This window comes from Peromyscus maniculatus, chromosome 10 (assembly GCF_049852395.1).
Source record: "Peromyscus maniculatus bairdii isolate BWxNUB_F1_BW_parent chromosome 10, HU_Pman_BW_mat_3.1, whole genome shotgun sequence".
Classification (NCBI taxonomy): Eukaryota; Metazoa; Chordata; class Mammalia; order Rodentia; family Cricetidae; genus Peromyscus; species Peromyscus maniculatus.
Window position 1 is genome coordinate 40,604,042 of NC_134861.1, and position 25,700 is coordinate 40,629,741.

The following is a 25,700-nucleotide window of genomic DNA, read 5'->3' on the forward strand; positions in this document are numbered from 1 at the left end:
TCAGACCATGATCTTGTGAAACGAAATTGTATGGGAATTGTAATCTTATGGGTTTTGTGGGTTTTTCCTTTATAAGCCCTCATGGGGCTGCAGTAAGATGCGGCTCTTGCTCTTAGGAGCGGGGTTTGCTTAATAAATCCTCCTGTTATTGCATCAACTGGACTGGAGTCTGGGTTCTTGGGGCGCCACTCGAGACCCCCCCAAACTGTGACTGGGACTTTGGGGTCCAACATTGAGTACTCCATAAAACTTGATATGGTGTAATTCCAACACTTGGGAGATTGAGGCAAGTGAATCAGAAGTTCAAGATCATCCTCAGCTACATCATGGATTCAAGGCCAGTCTGGAATAATGAGATCCTCCCTCTAAAACAAGAAGGAAAATGGGAAAGGGGCTTGTTCTGAACTCCTGTCTCAGGATATGATCTCTTCTACATTAAAAAAAAAAAAAAGAACAAGTTACACTGTACTGATATAGTGTAAGTATAAATTTGTGAGATTGGGAAATTGTTGCTGTTTTTTGTTGTTTGTCTGTGTAGCCCTGGCTGTCCTGGAACTCACTCTGTAGACCAGGCTGGCCTTGAACTCACAGATATCCACCTGTCTCTGCCTCCAGAATGCTGGGATTAAAGGCATGCACCACCTCCAGCCAGAAGACATGGGGGATCTTTTAAGAGAAAATGATAAATAGGTTTTAGAGAATACAGGAATTTGAAGATGTTATAAATGACTGTCATAGAATTGCTAAGCCTAAAACTTTTTGATGCGTCATTCCTACCAGTGACTGGTAAGGAAGCTTACTTATTATCCTAAGAGAAAACATGCTAAGCTTTGAAATGGGCGAGGAATATGAGAACATGGAAGATGGGTTTGGACCTCTTGCTTTCTTTATGACATATGTATATTATATTTAAGTGAAAGTAGTGTTCTCCCAAATAAGTTCTCTAGATACAGCATTTGATGTAAGTGGAAGAACCAGATCCTCTCCACCCCTGCCATTACATGTAGAAACCATACAGTTCTTGACAGAGCTTCCTTTCCAATACTTGAAATGGCCTTGTCTCAGTCTTCTTCTTTTGGTATCGGGAGGACCTGTCACTGTGGAGCACTTCCTTCGTGTTGACAGATTGTGTTCACTTAGCATGTGTCACAACTGTGGTGGCCCACAGAGACTATCTAGTGAGACCTTACTCAGGGTCAGAAAATCTGGGCTTACTTTACTCAGAAGGGCTGCATAATGGGACGATTTGGTCATAGGTGTGTTTACCAGGTGTTTTGAAGATCTACACTTGGCTGTATGTTGTGCTTTGGTCTTGATAGGGGGAGATCTTTTGTCCTGTCCCTTGGCATTTGTATAAAAAACCCCTTTTGAATAAATGCCTGGGGTGACTGGGTATTGACCCAGGGCCCTACAGAAGCTATCCTGTGTTTCTGTCTTTCTTATTGTCTCTTTCCATCTTTCTCTTATTTCCTCATTCCTCTCTCCACCCAAGAACCCTTCGAAAAGTGGGAGCAGGTCGGAGCTGGACTCCCTCCCACACACAACCCTCCATTTTGCTTTTGATCTCATCCATGTTTCCCCTGCCAGTGTCTTCACGTTGCCATGCCTCAAAATTCAGTCCTACTGAGCCCATTATTGTCTCTTCTTTGTCCTTGTTATATGCCCATTTCTCTGTTCTGTGACTTCCTTTGGATGTCTTATGGGCATGCCAAGCTCCAACTATCCCAAATTGAACCTGTAGCCAAGGCCAATTCTTCTGAAAACTCTCTTCCAGTTGATGGCCACTCCATTGTTCACAAGCCTTCTAGTTACTGACTCGATAATTTGTTCAACACCATATCACAGTCCAGTAGAAATCTGTGGTGATATATTGTGTAGCTCAATATATTGTTTACCCTAATAAACTTATCTAGGGATCCAAGGACAGAGCCAGCCACTAGATTAGACATAGAGGCAAGACAATGGTGGCACACACTCTTAATCCTATCACTTGGGAGACAGAGATCTGTCTAGATCTCTGTGAGTTCAAGACCACACTGGAAACAGAGCCAGGTGTTATGGCATATGCCTTTAATCTCAGCACTTGAGATCTCATGCCTTTGCTACCAAGTATTTGAGAAGCACACATGCTTTTAATCCCAGCACTAGGAAGGAAATAAGATGGCAGGGCACAAAAAGATACATAAGGCATGAATAAACAGGGAGTCTCGCTCTGGAGGCTGAGGAGTTGGTAAGTGAGGTTAGCTCTGACTTGATCTTTCAGCTTCCATCTGGTTCTGGGTTTTTTGTTTCTTTGTTTTTTAAGACTGTTTTGAAATTTGTGTTACAGAAATCCACAGTGAACTTGGAATATATCATTTTTTTCCCATCTTATTTTTTTCTTTTCCTCTTTTTCCCCCATCTGTGTTAGCTCTGGCTGTCCTGGAACTTGCTCTGTAGACCAGGAAGGCCTTGAACTCAGATATCTTCCTACCTCTGTCTCTCAAGTGCTGGGACTAAAAGTATGCATCACTATGTCCAGCTACTTTTTCTCACCGTGATGACCCACGATGGTGCAAAGTCAGCTCTTGTCAGCAGTACTGATCTACCTGCCTCTGTTCCCACTTCCTTTCAGACTACAGCCAGCAAAGAAAGAGAATTCTTTTGAACTTAAGTCATATCTTCTACTTCCTGTTCACAAAGTCCACTGTTGCTCGTAACTCTACCATAAATAGAAGTCCCGTTGCTCGTAACTCTACCATAAATAGAAGTCCACGGTTGAAGATCAAATTTACTTCTTCCTTGTTTCCAGCAGCTCCTCCTTGCTTGCTTTGTTCCAGCCAAAAGGTGTCTTTCCTGGTACACATCAGGTACCAGGACCTTCTGTCCAGAACATTATTACTTGGATGTTAGTGCTCTCAGGTTCTGTTTTCCTTCAATGCTTTGCTCTGTGCCATCTAATGTTCCCACCTTATAGGATGTTGAACACCTATAGCTTGTCCCCCCCACCCCCCACTCTCATCTAGTCAGCCCCCCCCCCATTTTCACACAGAACCTGTAGCTTTCTAGCATGTTCTATAACTTTCATAGTTTTTATCTTGTTCTTGGGTTTACCCTCTGCACTGAGCTCATGGCCGATTTTAATTGTTTTCCAGCTTTGTGGTTTAGCCATTTTTTTTTTTAGAATTCTCCCATGTATTACATCCTGACCAGTTTCCCTTCCCTCCTCTCCTCCTAATCCTGCTCTGCACACACCTCCCCTCCCCCCATCCACTCCTCTTTTCCCTCCAGAAAAGGGCAGGCCTCCCAGGGATATCAACCAAACCGACATATCAAATTATAAGAAGACCAGGAAAATCCCCTCATTTTAAGGCTGGATGAGGCAACCCAATAGGAGGAAAAGGATCCCAAAAGCAGGCAAAAGGATTGGAGATAGCCCCTGCTCCCACTGTTAGGAGTCCCACAAGAAAAGTAAGCTACACAATCATAACATATGCACAGAGGACCTAGGTCAGACCCATGCAGGCTCCCTGGTTGTTGGTTCAGTCTCTGTGAGCCTCTATGAGCCCTGGTTAGTTGATTCTGTGGGCCCTTTCCTTAAGACCCTGTTTAGAAACTCATCATCGCTTCCGTGTGTCTCCCCAGTCACTCACTCACTTCGCCCACAAGGTGGCAGTCTTTCCTTTAAATACAGGCTGTAGTGGCCTCCAATTCAAGAATTAATGCAGGTCAGTGAGCCCGCAGTTTCTCTTTGAGCAGAGACAGCATGACCTGGAGGACCAGATAGCTGAGTTTATAGACTGTGCATCCCTACGCCTCGAGAGCTAAATGTGTTAAAGGAACGGGGGTTTAGGGTGTCAAAGCCTCCCACAGGAGTGGCACATTATGAAGGTGGAAATGTGGTTATTATGGGAGTGGTACGAATTTAGAATGGTGATAAAAGAGTTCTGATACAGTGGAGGCTGTCCATATAAAAACCAGGTTTAACAGACACATATATGTATATGTATATATGTATGTATGTATGTGTGTGTGTGCGTGCGTGCGTGCGTGTGTATGTCCCCCCATCGGGATAAGACTTACCCTTTCCTTCTTGACTCATGGTATCCTAGCATCTAGAAATGACTGCCCAGTTCTAATCTTGAATGTCTCCTGTGATCTAGAGACACAACTCTTCAAGGAATCATAACTTTCTTTCCTTCTAGGAGCCACTTTATTTGGAAAGTAGCTGCATAGTTTTGATTTTCCTGTGGGAGGCAGCATTGTCTAGCAAAAAGAGCAAGATCTGGCCTACAAGGCAGTTCTGGAGCTGGCTAATTGACCTTGGACAGGGCCTAAGCTGCTCTGAGCTCTGGTCTCTTTACTTCTAAGAGACTAGAACCCCCCCCCCCCGCCCCCACCCCTCAGTGGCTGGTGTGAGATTTTGATATAAGCACAAGTCATTGGCATCTTGTGCAGCATGTAGCTCAGAGGGAGCATAATGGCATGGTCACGAATGCCCCCCCCCCCCCCCCCCCCCCCCGCCTCTCTTGCTGCTTTCCACCTTTGGCCACTGGGAACGAACCAACCCTGAGGAACTTAGCAGAAAGGGGAGCCATGAGGGGTAAACTGTAGTCAGTGGTCTATGGTTGTGGGAGCAGTAAAGTTAGGAGCAGGGGGGTAGAAAAGAGGAGTGCACACCACTGACCTTGAGTCCTGACATGTGGGCTAACCTACTCTATGCCCAGCCTCCAAGACTCCATTTTGGAAGGGAAGAAAAAAAAAAAACTTCCCTCAGATCAAGAAAATCTTTATTCCCACAAGTCAAAAGGCCGATAGGGGCTCCTTATGAAATTTCTGTTCAGTTTACATACTCATGAATGGGTTCCCGTTGTCATAGGCCTTTAGCATCTCCAGTGCCCCAAGATTGTTCATTACTGTCTAGACCTTTACCCAGGGCCACTGGGAGAACCCTGTAATTGTGTGAGTTGGGTTTGTTGCTCTCTGTAAGAAGGGAAACACTCCCAACAAAGGTTGTGGGGGCAGGCGTGGTTTTCAGGAAACTTGGAAGATCTAGCTCATTTTTAAGAGTTTAAGGGAAGATTCAAGGAAGCTGGCTTTACCTGTACAGTGTCCGGGAGCCAACAGGATGGGCCCAATTCTCTGATATGAAATCTTAATAAATTCTCTACACCAGGCTGGAAGCATAAAGCTGAGGTTGGAGCAGGTTAAGATGCAGCCATCACTTCTATCAGCTACATGCAAAGATGGTTCTACCATCGTTTCTTTGTGTCTGTGATTTCCTTTTTGTCTGTATTCAAATTATAATCTACCATTGCTTTATCTGACTTTGGTGTCCTGTGGAATTGCTCATAGTGAAATGAAGAAACTTAAGATGCGGTTTAGGTATGAAGTCACACTGTTTAGCTTCTCTGAGGGCAGAGCTGTTTGTCTCTCACCAACACCTCCACAAACAACCTATGCATTTCCTGTCCTGGGGAGGAGGAGCTAAGACCCAGCCTGCCACCAGTGGCTCAGTCTGAAACCAGGGAGGGAACTTACTCAGTTTCCTTGTCATCTGGACCTTGGGAAGACAGACTGACCATAGCAACCAGAACAGAACCTTATTTTGTTAGGACCTTAGCAGGATGCCCTTGAGTATATTACACATCTAGCATCATTTCCAGAAAATATATTCAGAACCTGTAAGGTATGGCTTTTAGAAAAGTCACACAAAATGAAGAACTCTAGGGGAATGAAATGGAGCCATTTTCCTTTGGCAACATGAAAAGAACGTAGACTCTTACCTTCTATTTCAGTTTAAAAGCATGTACCATATGCAGGAAAAAAAAGGGGAATATGGTGGTATTCTATTTGTACTGAAATATGATTTTAATTGTATGTTAATAAATAAAGTTGCCCGGGGGTCAGAGCTATTAGAGCCATAGAAAGAGTGTGGCAGTGGTGGTACACGCCTTTAATCCCATAAATCTCTGTGTGTTCAGGGATACAGTCAGCATTGTAGACATATGCCTTTAAGACCTAGAGGACTGTACTTACAGTCAGTGATGAGGCAGTCATGTGTTTGGCTTTACAACCAATGAGAAGGCAGAACCGAAAGACTATGTAAAGACATACACACAGGAAGTAGCTCTCTTTCAGAGAGCTAGGACCACCGCAGGAGGAAGGGTGAGATTTTAGCTCAGAGCTCTGACCTCTCGGCTTTCTCTTTTACATTGGTTCTGTGTTTCTTATTTAATAAGATGGTTGGTTACATCTACAGGGGAACTCAGGGGACTTAGCAGAGTGGGCCATCTTTTCTTTGTTTTGTCTAAGGTTTTTTGTTTGTTGTTTTTTCAAGACAGGGTTTCTCTGTGTAGCTTTGGAACCTGTCCTGGAACTCACTCTGTAGCCCAGGCCATCCTAGAACTCACAGAGATCCACCTGCCTCTGCCTCCCGAGTGCTGGGATGAAAGGTGTGTGCCACCTCCCCCCAGCGAGATTTTTCATTATCCATCTTCTTGACCTTGTTGGCAAAGTCTGGCCCTGGAGTCTATCTGTGGCTTGTGTGTGGCTTAATAGGGAATTATTTTAAAGTTGGAGGGAAAAGTTAATTGTAAAAGGTTTGCAGGCCTCCTTCTTCACCTCAGAGTTCACATCATTGGGCTTCAGGATGAGAGATGGACACCTATGCTCAGTATTAACTGATTCTGTGGTCCTTGACCCAATAATGAAATGTGAAAAGATAATGGATTTTGGAACCAAAGACCCTGTGGTGAGAGCTAGCATTCAGGTCAGGACTAAGTGTATTTGCTCCAATACTGGGTTGTGTTATTCTTGTCTATGTTCAAGTGCCCCATGAACAGAAATGTTTATCTTGATAGCAGCTGGGACACGTTGTAGGACTTATGGCAGCCTCCCAGAAAATATGGAATAAAAGAATGTATAGAAGAAACAACCTACATGCCCACTGTCTGATGTGCAGACAAACTGATGTTGTTATAATTGCACAATGGAATATTGTTCAGCCTTCAAACGGGAGAAGATTTAATACACACTATGTGGTATTTTGAATGTGAATGGCCCCTATAGGCTCATATGTTTGAATGTTTGGTTCCTAGTTGAACTGTTTAGGAATGATTAGGAGGTGTGGTCTTACTGAAAGGTGTACCATTGGGGGTGGTGAGCTTTAGGGTTTCAAAAGTCCAATGCCAGACCCAGTCTTGTTCTCTCTGCCTGCTGCTTGCAGATTAGGATGTAAGCTCTCAGCTACTGCTCCAATACCATGCCTGCCCACCTGCCACTATGCTCCCTGCCATGATGGTTATGGACTCACCCTCTGAAACTCTAAGCAAGTCTCCAGTTAAAAGCTTTCTTTTATAAGCTGCTTCGGTTGTGGTGTTTCATCGCAGCAATAGTAACTCTAGTTAAGATAAAACACAGCATGACTATCCTAAAAACATAATGCTAAGTAAAGTCAGCCATATGTAAAGATTCCACTTTCATGCGATACCCAGTATAGTCAAATTGAAACAGAAATATGGCAGTCAGGGGCTGGGTAGAGGAAGGCCAGGGTGTCAATGCGAATGAGTTACAAAACAGCATAACTGTATTTATCTGTACATTTAAAAATAGTCAAGATGGGCTGGAAGGTGAATCTCAGTGGTAGAGCACTCGCCTAGCATGTGTGATGCTGAGAGTTTAATTCCTAGCATCTCAAAACCAAATTGAAACTACCCAGTGCCACTACTGTTGTGGGGTTATATGCCTGTAGTTCCTGCTACTCAGAAATGTTGTTACTATAAGAAAAGTGGAAGTTTGCATCTTGGTGAGTGCAAACGACAGACAAGCATAGCTGAGAGATAAGGTTGGAGAAAGGTTCACTGCAAACAGCAAGTTCAAAAAGAAAAAAGATGGTACACACATTTTGGGGGCAACTTAGGTAAAGATTGTGAGCCATATGTTTGCAAGATTAAAATGGTGGACAGGAGCACTTTGGGGTCATACTCAGCTTGAATGATAAAGATGGCAGCCAGTAACACCTCTGGGCAAACTCACCTTTCTTTTTAAAAAAGATAGAAAAACAACAACAAAAAGTCTTAGTTAGTGAAAAGAAAAGACACTTTTAAAGTGTGTTAGTGTAGGAGTTTGCCCCTAAAACTTTAATCCTAACGAGTGAAAAAAGGATAAAGAAGACTTTAAAAACAGAAAATGATGTATGCAAGATGATGCCTTTGTTTTTCTCTTCGAATTACAAACTCTTCCAAGTAGAATCAACTCTTCCAAGTCAGGTTCAGCAGTATTGCTCCAGTCTTCCCTCCCGAACAAAGAACTCTCCTCAGGTTTTAACCTGGGGTTTCTTGAATTTTTACTATGATTTGAACTGGAATATAAGACCTAAGAGAAGCATAAAAATAATTTGGTAGCATTGTGAGTTTTGGTGGATAAATAAGGGCTTGCTGATGAAAAAGCCTGATGTGTGGCAGGTTCCCAGTGCTGGATAACTTCTTTCCACCAGGCCTTTTTCCAAGTGGAAAACACTCTTGGTCTCTCATCCTACTCTTCCTCAGTCTCCCATCTTACTCTTCCTCAATCCCCCATCTTTCTCTTCTTCTGTGTCCCATTGAATTCTTCCTCAGTCTCCAATCTTACTCTTCCTCAGTCTCCCATCTTATTTTGCCTCCAGTCCTGCAGACACTACCAAGGGAAAAAGCAGAGGAGCTTTACAACATTTGGAATTTAGAACAGAAAGTTCTTGAGAAGGCCACTGCATTAATTACTGGAATTAAGGCATAAACCCTACTGAAAGCAAGGTCGCCGCCAAACGTCTACTTTCTAAATTGCCTGTGATAGTACCCCATAAATTTTGATTGACACTAATGTACATGGCCTCATAACTTTTTCTTTTTGCGTATGTAAAAGGTATGGAAAGAGAGATCATTAATGGGATCCTGGCATAGTTTTCAAAGGCAGGTGCTGATGAACTTAAACTACTCTGTCTCGACTTTGGAAAAAAATGCTATTTAACCTTTCACATTTTCATTTGTATCTACTGATTTTCAAACATAACAAGGGTCAGAATTGCCAGGGGCAAGGGAAGCTATGAATGCACAGACTGTGGAACCCTGCCCTACATTAACAAGTCCAACTGCAATAGGCCTATTTATTTAAAGTTTTAAATGACATGTAGCAATTGGACATATTTATGGGCACAACACAGCATTTTGGTCCATGTACACACTACTATGTAATGACCAGATTAGAGTGATTGACATTTCTATCACCTCAGGCATTTGTGACTTCTCTGTGTTTGGAACATTCAGCCCTCTCTATTAGATATTTTGAAATCTTGTCTTTTCCAAAGGCATTAAGACTTAAATGCTTTATATAAGATGTAGGATAAGGAAAAAAAACTAGTTTTCTTCCTATTTTCTCCTTAATTTTATCCAGCACTTGGGTCACTTTAACCTCAAGGAGCCTCAGCACGGAGACTGGTTTGCATCTCAGAGGAATGTGCTGCACATTTGATAGAATGATGTAGAGGACTGGCTGACCCTGAGTATATGATTCCCAGATAAAGCATTTGTTGCTGTTATCTATGCTCCAAAAATATTTTTAAGGTTTATTTTTATCTTATGTGTATCATTGTTTTGCCTGTATGTGTGTTTATGCACCATGTGTGTGCAGTGGCCATGGAGGCCAGATGAAGATGTCAAGTCCTCTGGAACTGAACACACAGTTGTGAGCCACTATATGGGTGCTAGAAACCAATCCCAGGCAGCAAGTGCTCTTCACTGATGAGTCTTCTCTCCAGCCGCTTCCAAAATATCTTAAAAATCTGTTTTCTGTGTTTCCTTTTATAGTGATCAGGACTGCAAGAAGATATTGAGTACGTTCAAAGGAGCATTTGTTTCCAAGAATCCATGCAAGATCACAAGAGAAGACTACGAACCACTGGTTAAGTTGGTCACTCAAACCATACCATGTAACAAGGTAATAAGTTATAACTTTCAGAACTGAGAATCAGAGCCAAAGGGAAGAGACCCCAGGCCCAAAGTTAGGATGCAGGAAGAGAGGAAATGTTGACATTAGGCATTATTTGATATGGTTGGTGGGGTAGTATTGGTAGAGGACAGGTTTTGGAGAACTAGGATACCATCAGGGTTTAGGATATCTGGGGAAGGAAGATCAGATAGAGATGGGACACAGAGAAAAGAATCTAGCATCAACCCCATCCCACACGAAGAGAAGTAACCCAGACTTATATAATCACAGGACATTCCCCTAGCTTCTGATAATCATAGACATGTAAATGGTAACACAAGTCTGACTTATATGTGATGAGTGATTTTTGGTCTTTACTCTCCTAGCCCTCGTCTTCTTAGTTTTTTAGAACCATTCTATGGGGTAGGCAAACCAGGGGTCAGAGTCTTTTTTTCACCACCAGGGAAGCTCAGGCTTGGTGAAAAGAAATTGCTTAAGTATAAAAGGCTTTAAAGTAGCCAGGTGAAATGTAAAAGGAACAAGCCCTGGGGTCAGAGAAGCCTGGTTTTCAGTCCTTTGAATATACTAGAAAAGGTCTGTCATGAGGTACAACTCTTTCAAAGTCTGTGTTTAAAGCAAAATTTCACATGTCTGAAACTAAGTGAGGCCCTCCCACCCATCCACAGTTATCACCTCTCATCCCGTTTTCAGTGAATGGACATTGCTGTGGCTCCTCCCCAAGGAGTACCGAGTACAGTGCTCTGAACAGAGGAAGTCAATGATAGACAATAACCAAACTGACTTCTCTGAATATTTAGTGTGTGTGATTTACTCTGATAGTTTCTGCTTTTTTTTTTATTTATACAAGGTCAGTTGATTGATCGATTGATTGATTAATTGATTGATTAACATTAATTGATTGAAGTTCTGGGGATGGAACCCAGAGCTTCATGAATGTTAGCACTCATTCCACAGTTGAACCACATCCCCAGTCCTTGGATTTATTCTTGGTCCTAATTAATTGTCTGTTTATTCTTTCTCAGACTCTCTTTTGGAGCAAATCCAAACATCTGGCCCACCAGTATACCAGGGTCGAGGGAAAGATGTTCACCCTGGATGACACGCTGCTGGGCTACATTGCTGATGATCTCTGGTGGTGTGGAGACCCCAGCACTTCTGGTAAGGATCTGGACCATCTGGGATGGCTCAGGATGCATGGGAATGGATCCTTGAGGTGAGCAAGGAACTTTGAAAGGTCAATGGGCACCCTAATGCCATTGGTGCCCTAAATGACAAGTCAGGCTCTTAGAAAACAGCAATCCCTATTCTCTTGAAATACCAGCTTCAGAACTTAGGGTTGTCCTTGGCCTCTGAGGGGTGGGAAGTATACATGTAGAGGAAGTGACTGAGCCCATAAGAGAGGAAGCAAGAGAGAGAGCCGAGAAAGCCCAATTTATTTATTGTTCATTTTTGTGATAGCCAGTCCAATCCCATGAGATCTAACACAGTCTAGAGGAAAATAATCCAATGTTCCAAGAAAGTCATTAATCTATTCATGAGGGTAGATTTCCTCATGATTCCAACTCCTCTTAGAGGTCTCATCAACTCAACACATTGCAATAGAGAATTAATAATGTGAATGTTGGTGAGGCAGACTGTATCAAACGACAGTACTACTTTATAATGCTGTTGAGGTAAGCCCCCAAATCTAGTTTCTCCCTCACTTGCCCTCTCTACCTCCTTCCTCCTTTCCCCTTTCCCCGCCCCTCCCACTCTCCCTTTCTCCTTCATCCACTCCCTCTTCCCTCTTCACTTTCTCTTCTTCTCTTTTTGCAAGGAACGACCCCCTCGACCTTTTTATACTATTTCATTCTGCACTGTGTATTCTTGAACATAACTCTGGGCCATTTTTTAAAAAATATTTTGAAACTGAAATTATATATACTTAAGATGTACAGTGTAATGTTTGGTTATAAATAGGCACGGTGAACTGATTATTATAGTTGAGATATTTAGCATGGGCATCTTAAGGTGTCATCCCTATTGTTTATTGGTGACCTCTCTTTTCCCTTCATAGCCGATCAATCTATTTGCCTAGTAACCCATCTGTTCTTCATCTCCACTTGCACTGTCTGAGTCTAACACACTAACACCCTCTCTTGCTGGGAAAGCTGTAATGTTATTCTGATCACTCTTTGCCCCTTTAGGTCAGTCTCCATCTGACACGACAGAGTTTTTCTTACAGTGGAAATGTGACTGTCTCTATTTCCTTTTAAAACCTAACAAACTTTTTTTTTACCTCTAGGCTAATAATATAAATTCCTTGGTTTGGCATGGCCTCTGTATTTCAGGTGCCTCATCTTCCATCATTTCCTTTCTCCGATCAAAGCTCATCACAGCTCTTGGCCTTTGCACATGCCATCTGCATAAGGTGCCCTTCTCTTTAGAGTCTGTCTGAAGACTCTGATTCTTGTCCAAAGCAAAATTCAACCTGAACTTTTTCTGGTTGTATTGCACAACACAAGTAACTCTTTCTCTGGTTATTTGACTTCCATACATCACATGTTATGTGAGACCAGGCTCCCACCTGATTCAACCCTCTATCTCCAGAGCCTAACCCTCAGTAAATGTTTATATACTAAGGCAGATGGCCTTGAGAACAGCGTCATAGAACCCATGGATCCACACTCTATGCTTTGTACCACATTAGGGGCTGAGCCTGTTTTGATGGGGTTGGCTGTAGAAGGCCTGAGACCACCTGAGCCCTCAAACTTCTGGAGGTTGAGAAGGAAACTCTCCAGGAGAGAATTTCCGGCAAAACAGAGAAGTGTCTGGTGAACGAGTCTTCTTCCCGAAAGGGCCTGGCCTTCTCTCTAAGTGTTCCTGGACTCCAGGGGAGTGATGGGGGCTAGTCTCTTTGGGGCAAACTTCTGTTGCCATTTCCCAGAATGATGAGTCAAAACCTATCACACTGTTCCTGTCTGGGATCTGGAGGGGAAGGCAAGGAGTTGGAAGGAATTCAGGGACACTTAGTTAAATTGGGTTGAGATGTGTCCATTCTCCAGCCTCTGCCTTGGCGCAGATGTCATTGGAAAACACTTCCACTGTAATTGAACAGCCAAGAATGGGCCCAAAGGTATAATGCCTTTTCCACTTAACTGTTTCCTATAAACTATATGTTTTAGACATGAACTATGACTCTTGCCCACGCTGGGATGAAAACTGCCCCAACAACCCTGTTTCAGTGTTCTGGAAAGTGATGTCGCAAAAGGTAAGTTCCAAGCAGTTAAATTCTAGAGTTTTGGCTGAAGATGCTGTCTGGTCACTGGTTGGTTAATTTTGACCCTTTTTGTGGTGTGAAAGTGTGGAAATCTTTGCTGAGAACAAAAGCTCAGAGATACATGCTAGAAGGTTTTCGAACATAGCTTCAGAACAGCCACAGAGGCTTTGCAAGCTCAGAGAAAGAATCCCTAAACCCAATGAGTGAATGACATTCATTGGCTGTGTCTGTCAGGAAGCTAGGTTTGACTTATCCTGACTCCCAGGTATTGATTCGATTTCTGGAACAGTTTGAATAAGCTGCATTTGTAGACCACTTTATATGTACCCAACCCTTTGCAGGAGTTAAGAACTCTATCCTCACAACAACCCTATGAAATATCATGAATACCGTGGCCACTTTGGAGGTGGCAAGATGGAGGTGCAAGCAAACATGGGAGCTACTCATGGATTCCAGATCTTGAATCTGGGTGGAGAAACACTAGCTCGCTCACCTCACATCTGTGTCTAACTTCACTTGAAGTTGCACAGGCATTATTTACTTTTCCCTATTCGTGTGTCACTGCAAGAAAAATTCCTTTGTAAGTAGACCACAGTGGGAAAAGAATGAAAATAATGAAGAAAAACCAGTGAAAGGAGAATAAAAAAGCCCAAATGTATTGATTATGTATTCAAATGAAGTGCACATCTGAGGAAGTGTGGAAGATGGAAACACATTTGTCAAAACATGTGCCTTAGTCCATTGGCCCTGCTCTAACCAAAAGCTCAGGTTGTGTAATTTAGAAAGGACCTCAGTTGGGTTAAGTGCCAGCAGGTCAAGGTGGTAGCAGATTTGACGTCTAATGAGGGCTGTTCTGTGTTTCTCAGATGCCAACTCATTGCTGTGTCCCCACATGTCAGAAGACAAAAGATGCCTAGAGAATTTCCCTGAGCCCCTTCACAAGAGTACTGACGTCATTCATGAGGGTAGAGCCGTTGTGCTCTTACCAACCCAGTTTCCAACCTAGGACCTAGGGGCTGAGAGTGGAAGAACACGCATCCAAACCACAGAAGCATACACATTTCACAGTCAACAAGTCCCATGTCTCTATGTCATTCCCATTTCTCTCTCCAAATAGATAGTGTAAGAATTGAACAAATTTTTACACTAGAGGTGAAGACACTAATATTCTTAGCTTAAGAGACTAATTGCAGAAGAAGGGGAAGAAAGACTGTAAAAGCTGGAGGCAGTGAACGAATACCAGGAAACCGTGTCCTCTGCACACAACAGGAAAGTTGCACATATAAACTCCCAGCAGTTGTAACAACATGCACATGACCTGTACCAACCTAAGGACAACTCTCAGCATGGAGAGGGGAGGTGGACACAAAGGGTCCTCACTAGCAGGGCAACTCCTGGTGACAGATAGCTGCTGGGACAAGTCAGTTTTCTTTAAGTGTGTTGCCATAGGTAGGTCAACCATGCTCTGGGGGCAGGCCACTTATTCATGAATATCTAGCCAATAGAAGTTGGACTTGATGGGTAGGAAAAGAAAAGAGGACACAAAGTTGGGTGGTGGTGGTGGTGGTGGGTAGATTTGGGAGGAGCTGGGCAAGTGGTGAATATGCTCAAAACTCGTTGTGAAAAAACTCTCTAAGAACTAATAAAAATTTCTTAAAAGAGACTAAATCCAAGGACATTGGCTGGTAAGTAGCTGAACTGAGGTCCTAGTGTAGGTCAGCCTAATTTTAGAGCATTAGCCTTGACTTCATACTATCTGCTTACTGCTTATGTCTTTTAAATGGCAGGTTAAGAGTCAGGAATTAGATCAGTGGTAGAATAATTGCATGAATGCAGGTGTGCTCTTCTTCACCTCCCTGTATCAACTAAATTCCTACCTCAAGGGGACTTAGGAGTGGAGTGGTGTAGGGAGACAAAGAATTAGCATGGAAGTGAAGGGACACTTTTTTTTTAGTAGTAAGTCATTTTTTTTCTTTTTATTGAAAATAGATTCTTTTCTTATTCAGTTTATCCTAATTATAGTTTACCATGCCTCTACTACTCCCAGTTCCTCCCCACCTCCCCCACCTGCCTCTGTATCCATTCTCTTTTTGTCTCTTATTCGAAAAGAACAGGCTTTTAAGAGATAACCAACATGACAAAATAAAATACAAAAGATAAAGTAAAAACTTTCGCATTGAGGCTAGACAAGGCAATCAACAGAAAGAAAAGAGCCCCAAGAGCAGTCACAAGAATCAAAGACTCATTCATTCATATAATCAGAATCCCATATTAAAAAATACTAATCTGAAAGCTCTAATACATACACAGAGGACCTGGTGTAGACTCATGTAGGCTCTGTGCTTGCTGCTTGAGTCTCTGTGAATTCATATGAACCTTGCTCAGTTGATTCAGATGGCCTTATTCTTAGGGGACACATTTTAATAGGCAATTTTCTTAGACATTCTGACCATAGATTCCTCATTTTTGTCTCCATCAAATGGAGATCAACATATATGTATTCTAGAATGTTGCTGCTGCATTTAAATAAAATACTACTATCTTGTTAAGTAACAGAACCTATCCATTCAAAAAATATTTGTTGAGTACTTACTACAAGTTTTGAAAACTCAGAGACACTGTATATTTTTGTTTGCTTGCTTTTCCAGAGAATGCTTTTCAGTTATGTTATCACTCTGGGATATGTTTTACAGACACACTATCTCCAAAACCTTCTACAGGAGGTCACGTTTTATATGTACTTAGTGCTTTCTTGTACTCCCATCTCAACCCTTCGTACTAAGAGTTCAATGGTGAGGGTGACCGAAGGCACCCTGCCTTCTGATACACTGTGGCACCCTCACCTTGATCCTCGCCAGACTCTCATGGAGGAAGGCAAACAGACTAGTCCCTATCATTGACAGTAAGGATTGTTCTTCTTACAGGTTTGAGTCTCCAGATCCTCTTGCTGCTAAGTCATGTGACCTTGAGCCCTCAACTGAGCCAATGTTTATCTTGTGTCATGGGACTCATGAAACTTCTACATTGTGGGATCCAGTGCTCTTTTGAGTCAGTGTTTAATGATTATTCTTAAGGATCAGGGGTCTGTCCATCTCTCTCCTTAGCTAGACAAGCATCCCTGGTCTTCATAATTCAGCAAAAAATCTTCCAGTGGTGTAGAGGTCACCTGGAGAATAATGTTCAATTTTCTCAATGAAGTATTTGGCGTTCCATGAGTTTCCCCCACTGACACCACTGTTCTCCTACACTCAGGGCCCCTTCCAGTCACAGCTTCTTCACGTGGTGGAATCCCACCTACTCTTTGCGACGTGGACTCCTATATGGCACTTTTTTTGTTCTTTCCTAATCTCTAGTACAGGATATCTTCCTTTTTCCTGTCAGCTTTTCCTTCCTTGGAATTTTACAGAGCAAAACTCACCCTTTGCCATGTACTAGATATAAATCACTGAAGACTCCAGAAGAACCTGGGAAGCCAAGCTCTCATTTCTCACAGATATCTTCATACCAATGGCTAAAGCTGTTCAACCTATTATTATAGTGTATGAATTGGGTACTATGCACAGATGTTATGGAAGGAGACCTAAGTCCCAGAAGTCTGGGTCTGTCTCCAGAGGAAGCTGGACAGTACTCTGTTCACATTGTTTACTCCAGTTCTTAGCAAATTTTCCAGATGAAAGTTGGTTGCATGAAGAAGTAAAACTCTCTCTGTGAGTCCAAAGCCAGCCTGGTCTACACAGCGAGTTCTTCAAGCAATCTCCCCTTTTCTTTGTGACTTTTTAGAGCCTCAGGGTCCCTGTCTCTTACCTAGGTTTCTCTTTCCACAGTATTCCATTTCCCTTACCCCTAAATTGTCCACCTTGCTTCTGCTAAATAAGATGTAGCCTCGCCGGGCAGTGGTGGTGCACACCTTTAATCCCAGCACTCGGGAGGCAGAGGCAGGTGAATCTCTGCGAGTTCGAGGCCAGCCTGGTCTCCAAAGCAAGTTCCAGGAAAGGCACAAAGCTACACAGAGAACCCTGTCTCAAAAAACCAAAAAAAAAAAAAAAAATGTAGCCTCTACAGGTGACACCAGGTGAGTGCCTTCCTTTCCTTCCTCTAGAGATACTCTGTTTCCCACTCTAGACTTTCAACTTCTGCATCATTTACAGACTGACATGGCTGTATCAAGAACTCATGCCAAGCACATGCTTCCAATCGCTTAGACCATTGGATAGATTGACCATTCCTGTGTTGACGGTGTCGAGCCTATCCTCTCCCTCCCTTTCTAGTACTAAATATTCGTTTGAATGGAATTGCTGGAGAATAATGATGGACTTCTTTTTAAGTTTGCAGAAGCTGCCTGTGGTGTGGTCCAAGTGATGCTCAACGGGTCCCTCAGTCAACCATTTTACAAAAACAGGTACTTCTTTCCTTTCTTTGTATCCTGTTTGCAAGGGTTAGTTAATTGCAGTTACCATAGTCTGTTGGACCTGGCATTCCTCGAAAGGATGTGCCTTCTTTTATGTACTAAATAGCTCAGCTTAAAATGGGCAAAACGTCTGTATTCTCTGAAGATATTTTTATTCTGGGTCAATGTTTGGTCTGGTTTCTCCTTTGTCTAAAATCCTCCAATGTTCCTAAGAGCCACTACATGGTTTCCAGCCATCACTTTTGATTTTTTGAGGTCCCACATAATTTTCTCAGCTTTCTTTCCCCTTGAATTCTATCTTCCTATTTCACCCATACTCTCTGGCCTGACTCCCCACTTTTCCCTGTCTGCATCCTCTCCATTCAGAAATAATGGCTCACTTCTGTCTCCCCTGTGAAGAGTGAGAATCCCACTTCAGCAGGAGAAGTATCCTGGGTCATCACCCTCTCTTGGCAAAATTGTCACAAAGCATTGTATTGGTTTAACAGGGTGGACAGCAGAGGTCATTACACATACGGGCACCTAGCCTCTGAGAGTCCATGTATACATAAATGATGAGGATGCTGTAGAGAAAAACGGAGATATACTGTGAACAGTGCTGAGCTCCATGCCTAATGAAAACTCCCCAGTGCACATCAGCTATTATTTCCTCATTTCATCCTCAGGACTGAATTGGTCCACATTCAAGCCTCCCATCTCTGGTCTCCTTCTCATCTTAATTTCTATCACGTCCATGGCCTTTGTTCTCTAATTTTTCTCTGACAAAAATACTTCTGAAAATGGAAGCACATATTAATTTTCTATGGGCACTGTAGGTACCTCTATTAACTGTTCCTCTCTTCTGTTTTAATGTTTAAGCAAACAAACAAAGCAATATTAACTCTTTTGTCTTCCTCTGACCCTCTTTTCCTATGGGCACTCAGAATCTTGTCATCTGATAGCAGAGAGCTAAGTCCCTGCCACAGGAGAGGTAGCTATTCACACTAACAAGGAAGAATCTAGATAAGTGTTAGTGAACAGAGATTCTATGGTTGTAACCAGCTCTCTGGTAATGCTACTCTTTGAACATCAAGTTATCTTAGATATATTAATCATTACCAAAGAATAGTTAAAAATTTTATCTTGAGCTGGACAGTGGTGGCTCAAGCCTTTGATTCCAGCATAGGAAACAAAAGCAGGTGGAGCTCAGTGAGTTCGAGACCACACTGGTCTTAAAGCAAGTTCCAGGACAGCCAGAGCTGTAACAGAGATAAAGCTTGCCTTGAAAAATAAATCTTACCTTGAAAATCTGGTAACCAAGAGTCATAGTGAATGAAGAAAGGTGGGAGGCAAGGTAGGTTCTACTCAGTGGTGTCCCACTGGCTGGATTGTGACAGGAGGTATGGATGCCCTGCACTTTGGCTTGGAGTCAGTGATGTTATTTATCTCTTCTGTTTTAGCACCTTTGGAAGTGTAGAAGTCTTTAATTTGGACCCAAAAAAGGTGCATAAACTACAGGCCTGGGTGATGCATGACATCGAAGCAGATTCCAGGTATGTCTCTACTTTGTAGCAGAGTGATAGGATATGAATCAGCCTGCGAAGAAATTCAAGATAACAAGAACATGCTGGGAACAGACAGGCTTAGCAAGTGAAAGGGGCTTACTCTGCACTTAGCCCTCCTTATGGTCTCTTAATTCTGTCTCCACAAAGGACAGTGACTGCTTCACACCTTCACTCCTGCTGACCTGAGAACCCCAGAGGTGGACTTGTGATTCACCTCTCTTCAATGCTGTTCCCAGGAGCAGTTATGCAGAGAAAGCAAGACACTCAGAGAATTTGAAAGATCTTATTATTTGAATATTTTTTTTCTTCCCTAGTAACTCATGCTCAGGCTCCTCTATAAATGATCTGAAGTTGATTGTGCACCAAATGAATATCACTTTTTCCTGCCAGGATAACTACAGGTAATTGAGTTCTTGTGGGAAAAAAGAAAAACCAGTTGTGTGAACTGAGAGGACTTCAGGGATCCTTCCCAGGCCTTGGTGGTGTGTGATGTATGATGCATTATGCCCTGCCACCAAACATATCTTGTTTCCCTAGTCAATGGCTTAAATCTGGCCGCCTGCCCATTCATTCTCGTCCTCCTTCTCTGCCATCCCTGAGCAGTGACTTGCTCCAAAAGCTGAATGACCCTCAGGGGATGCACTTCTTGCTTTACTGCTGGGCTTCAGGGGAACAAAAACGTGTCTTGCCAACAGAGACTTTTCTCCTAAGTTTTAAAAGTCTGTGGCTGGCTACACATTTTCATGTGAAATCTCCTTAGTTAGTTAGATTCAAATGTAAATGCCCATTATTTGGTAAATTTCCACATGGCAGTCTACAAAGATTTATCTTTTCTAGATTAAGACCAAAACCAATGTAAATGCTTAACAAAAATTTATCATTAACCTACCTGCAGGTATATATCTTTAAAGTTACCTATAACTCCAAAACTGGGGGGCCCCCTCATTGTTTGTAACTGGTTGTGGCCAAGATACAGGCAGGGACATCTACCTTCACAAAGAAGCACTTTGGGATCTTTTCTTGTGAGGAATAGCTTCAGCTAAGACTAAAGCATAGAGAAAAGGCTTCCTGAAGTATATACAAGCTGAAGAGATGGAATATTTTGTATCTCTTCACATCACCCACCATATCTCAAAGGCAGAAGGACAGATTTAAAAGATGGATGGCTCATTTCCCAGAGGGCCTGAATTTCCCATCAATCAGCTGGCTGTTCTTTGGAAACTGCCAGGAAAAAAAAAAAAAACAAACACCAACATGCTGCAGAAGTTAAATGCAAAAAACAGAAGAAAGGAAAAGATTAACTATAAAAGAAAGTCTGTAGACAGCTGACTAGGCTAAGTCACTGAAAGATACTTTGTATGGGAAATAGTACTGGCCAACTAGGAGAAGGTTGCAGAGCACAGACTCTATGGTTTTGTCATCTTACATTTATGAAATGACAGTCTTTTTAATTTACCAGTTAGATACCTGAGCATGCTATGTGTAGAGCAAGCATGGTCCTCTGACAGTGGCATCCAAACCTCGTAAGCATGGTCCCTGAGTTCTGTTCTGTCTCATGCCTTTACCGAAAAGTCACCGGGAAGCTTCCTGACTGAGGAAAGCAGAATCATCAGGAACTGTGGGTGGGCCTGGTCTCAGTGGCCACCTCTCATGATCATTAGCTGTCACATGCTCATTTTTTCACCTCCATACATTTCCATCACATGTCTTCCTTGGTATTTAGTTTTATGGTCTTACAAGTGAACTGCAAATAAATTGAGGCACACTGTCAAGTCACTGACTCCTGACTTAGGCATTTCTCAGTGTTGTTGCTGAGGAGAGGCATGTGGGTGGATGCTCAGTGGTCCATCTTCCTTTGGTTGCCAAGGAGGGTCTCCTTTCATTGACGAGTTGGACCATAGGTGCATCATTCAGTCTCTTCCCTCTCAAATTTTTGTCACATTTTTGTTACATATTTATTTATTTATTTATTTATTTATTTATTTATTTATTTATTTATTTATTTACTGTATGAATATGCATCCGCACATGCATACACATACCATAGCTTTCATGTGGGCCTCTGAGGACAACTTGTAGGAATCAGTGCTTTCTTCTACCACATGAAGTCTGAGATCAAACTCTCAGGTCACTGGGCATGGCAGTGAGTGCCTTTACCTTAGGATCCATCTCGCCAGTCCTCATTCTGTCCCTTGATTTCCTTTCTTGCTTCTCTTCCACAGGCCTGTCAGGTTTGTTCAGTGTATGAAGAATCCGGAGCATCCACTGTGTAGTTCTAATATCTGAATAATTTGGATCTTAGACACTCCCGTAGCATGCATCAAGATGAAAGACTCAGAAACCACACTGATGCAAAGCTGAAGTTGTCAGGAAGAGGTCTCTACTACAATGTCAACACCAGAGATAGAAGAACTTTCCAACCAATGATAGCAACATTACATGATCAGCTTAGTTTGTACTGCATACCACTAATACTCAAGAAAAAATTACTCCACCAAAGCAGAGTGCAACTTTACATTGTTATTTCATTTTAACTCTCTCATGTGGTGCTTTTATATTGCTTATATATTACTAACTTCTCTTTTTTTCTCTTAATGAAACTGAGAATCAAATCTGAGAACTTATACACATGGTAGAGAAGCCTGTACACCATTGAACTACATCCTCAGCACAGCTGGTAACATTATTTTTTTGAAAAATTGCCGGTCAAACCTCACCTGTTGGAATGGACAAAGGAAATGAAATGTGAAGCTTCAAAATGAATGATCTTATTTTCTGATGATTTTGCATTTTCCCTACAAATATTCAAATAGTAAACCTGAGATCAGGGGTCATTATGGTGAAGAGAGTCTGTGGGAACTTGAACTTGCTTGGTGCTTCAACCTGTCACCCTTCCAACATGTCCCTAGTAAGTTTGGCTACTGTTTTCTTCTTCTTTTTTTTAATATGAGACAATCGAGCTTCCAGAGAGGTTATACATTTTCCTAAAGTCATATTCTTAGGATCATGGTTAGAGCTGGGATCATGGTTAGGGCTGGAGTTGACTCAGTTCTGTCCAAGTCCACAGCATATGATATTTTTTTTCTTTTCTAGGCCTTGACTGTCAAATTGATAGGAGTCCGTGTTATTGTCCAGCGAATGTTGTATTAAATTGAATGCAAAGAATCTGAAATCTGATTTTTATGGGTGGTTTCAAAACTAATTTCACCCCATTTCTCTTCCTCCTCATACTTGGTGCCCTTTATAGGTAGTAAAATATTTTTGTGGAAATATTGCGTTAATGAGCCAGGCAGTGGTAGCATACACCTGCAATCTCAGCACTCTGGAGGCAGAGGCAGGCAGATCTCTGAGTTCCAGGCCAGCCTGGTCTACAGAGTGAGTTCCAGGACAACCAGGGCTGTTATACAGAGAAACCCTGTCTCAACAAACAAAACAAAACCAGAAAATATTGAGTTAAATTTTGTGTTAAGCCATATTTGTTGCTGATATTGACAATTTTTTTTCTGTACTTTTCTCTTAGATCAGTCTTGCTTTGGGATTACTAATTGTTCTTGTTTTACAAAGCTCCAATCTTTATCTTTCCTCATTTATTTTATTTATTTGAGCTTTTTTTCTTTATTTTTAGATATATAGAAATTTCTTATTTCTTCTAGCTTTCTTGAAGATCTTCATTCAACTTTTTGCAACAGATGCTTAGGTCACTGATATTGCAGTCTGTTTTCTTTCCTTACACATGTATTTTAGTACTATGAGTTTTCCTCTGAGGCCTGCTTTTGCTGCAGTACTGACATTCTGTATGTCTCCACTGGTTACCGTTCAGTCTAAAATAGTTCTCGATTCCATTGTTATTTAGAAATGTGTTATTTACTTCTCAACATCCAGAGTATTTTTAGTTGTTTTATAATAAGTGTGTTTAGTAGATATTAATAAAACTAAATGAATACAGTTTCAAAGAATTTGCTTAGTTTATTGAAAATAGCATAAATGTTGGAGCCAGGTACTGCCCAAGTCCTAAACAAAGATGCTCTCAAAAATCAAGGTGGAAGATATTTAAGGAATGACAGTTTGTTCTCTAGCCTCTTCATGCATGAGTACATATGAACCTGCAAAACACACACACACACACACACACACACACACACACACACACACACACACAGATGGTATTAGACTGTGTGATAAAAATTGGCAACGTGTCACAAAGCCTTGACAATTTGGGTTGCATTAGTCAGGATATATGCATTCTAATAAATCCCATACACACTACACACACACACACACACACACACACACACACACACACACACACACACACGATTTATTAGAATGGCTTGGCTTACCAGTTGTGTGGTCCAGCTGCTCCAACAATGGCTGTCTATCAACAGAGGGTCCAAGAACCCAGTAGTTGTTCAGTCCATGAGTCTGGATGTCTCAATTCATCTTCAGTATATGCTGGAATCCTGAAAAAGCAGGCTCCCTTACTGGGAGGAATGGTCTTGCTAGTGAGAGCAAGAGCAAGCAGGCAAGGAGAGAGCAAGCTTCCTTTTTCTATGTCCTCTATTTAGGCTGCCAGCAGAAGGAGTGGCCCAGATTAAAGGATCTTCCTACCTCAAAGATCTGGATTAGAACTGGGTCTTCCTACTTCAAGTGCTTTAATTAAGAAAAAAAATCCCTTAAAGATGTGCCCAGTCCTTTAGGTTTTAGCTATTTCCAGATGTAGCCAATTTCACAACCAAGACTATCCATCACAGATGTTTCTCTTCGTTTTCCTCTGGTTGAAGATCCAGTTTTTTTAAGAGCCCCTGAGGCTATAGCCACAGTGGACACACAGTAGGCAGCCCAGGAATTCCTCACTGACAACTGGACCACTTATTCTTTTTTTTTTTGTTTTGCTTTGTTTTTCGAGACAGGGTTTCTCTGTGTAGCTTTGCACCTTTCCTCGAACTCACTTGGTAGCCCAGGCTGGCCTCGAACTCACAGAGATCCGCCTGCCTCTGCCTCCCGAGTGCTGGGATTAAAGGCGTGCGTCACCACCGCCCAGCTACCACTTATTCTTGCCTCTTGGGAATTTAGTCTTGGCCTGACAAACCAGTTCTAACAGGGATTCAGATCGGCCCCAGCTTTCAAGTAGCTCCCACTACTGAAGGTCCTCAGAACCGGATCCCTGCCAGTCCAGCCTGCAACCTGGGGATTTTACACAAGACTCTGCCTACCTTGCTGTGAAGGTTGGTTCCTGGAGTCGGGATTTACTAATGTCCTTGCTCACGAACATACTTGGAAGTGGCCGCTTGTGTCAGAAACTACTGGGCCTTCACATCCCCTTCCGAGATGGAGTGGACAGAATAGAAATCAACTTGGAAGGCAAGCCTGTGGAGACTTGTCTGAGGTCAAGTTTTAAGCCAGGAGAGATCTCAGAGGAGGCAAATCACAGTGTTTTCAGATGATGCTGAGGAGGGTCCTTGGAACACTCAGAGGTAGCTTGGGGGCTAGGGTGTTCTTTTTTACTCCCCCCTTTTATCACCATAACATGCTACCCTGAATCCATCCTCTCTGTAGTTCTTTGAGCATCTATACCATTGACCTTGCAGCCGTCGCCAGCCCTAAGGACTAGATGGCCTACATACACAAAAGGTTGTACATATTCCTCTTTTTATGTGACTGCTGGGTTAACTGTGTGCTCATAGACTTCCTATACCCTCTCTCCACAGTCCGTTTTGCTTTATAAACTTCTCCCACCTCTTGTACGGTGTCTTCCATCATAGCTAGCCAAGGGCTGTAGAAATAACCTGAGATCTAATGTCTCTCTTCTAATTTCCTTAGGCTCACCCTTTTCCTTCTGTGGTGATTTGTGATTTTACAGTATCTGAAGCATCGTTTCAAAGAGAGTTCTGAAATAGCAGGCTGAGTGCTTGAAAGGGTGTGTGTGTGTGTGTGTGTGTGTGTGTGTGTGTGTGTGTGTGTGTGTGTCTGGCAATGCACACTAAATTATGTCAATCAGTGTTCTCAGCTGACAAGCAAAGCTACCAAATATTTGGGCAAAATACGTATTTTTCCTTAGCTTTGTCTCAGTTACCCGTTATGTTGTTCTTCCATTGTCTGAAAGCAGCCCAGCTCAAGTCTGCACGCTCTCAGATACAAACGACAATACCACCAACAAAGACTGCCTCTTCAGTGGCCTGTGTCTTCTGAAAATAAATTCCCGTGTTTATAACTTATGTGTCTTAAGAAGACTCCGCTTGGTTGACTATTAAGTGTTAGGAAGAATACTGAAAGACCCCCGCTCTATTATGAGGACATGGGGCTTTGGGCCAATGAAATGCTCCCCCCCCCCAATAACTTAGCCTAAGAAACGCCATTCTGAAGGAATCAAAAAAGCAGGAGTTCACAGCCGTAGCCAGCCACCCGGCCTTGACAGAGATAACTATGGCCAGCCATCCAGCCTTGAGAGAGATAACTGTGGTCGGCGGCCTTGGGAGAAAAACAGTTGAGTCGAATCAGGATATTTTATGGCTGGCCCCCTGGCCTT

General features: G+C 42.5%; 1 protein-coding gene across 1 annotated transcript in view; it reads left to right on the plus strand.

Annotated features, from left to right (window-relative positions):
* Positions 1 to 23,130, plus strand: part of Cd38 (CD38 molecule) — a 43,147-nt gene extending 20,017 nt beyond the window's left edge. The window contains exons 2-8 of the mRNA XM_042285943.2: positions 9,822 to 9,951; positions 10,986 to 11,121; positions 13,128 to 13,213; positions 17,548 to 17,621; positions 19,070 to 19,162; positions 19,489 to 19,575; positions 21,397 to 23,130. Coding sequence (XP_042141877.2) covers positions 9,822 to 9,951; positions 10,986 to 11,121; positions 13,128 to 13,213; positions 17,548 to 17,621; positions 19,070 to 19,162; positions 19,489 to 19,575; positions 21,397 to 21,460 — 670 coding nt within the window. The 3' untranslated portion in view covers positions 21,461 to 23,130. The remainder of the gene's footprint in view (positions 1 to 9,821; positions 9,952 to 10,985; positions 11,122 to 13,127; positions 13,214 to 17,547; positions 17,622 to 19,069; positions 19,163 to 19,488; positions 19,576 to 21,396) is intronic.
* The last annotated feature ends 2,570 nt before the right edge of the window (positions 23,131 to 25,700 follow it).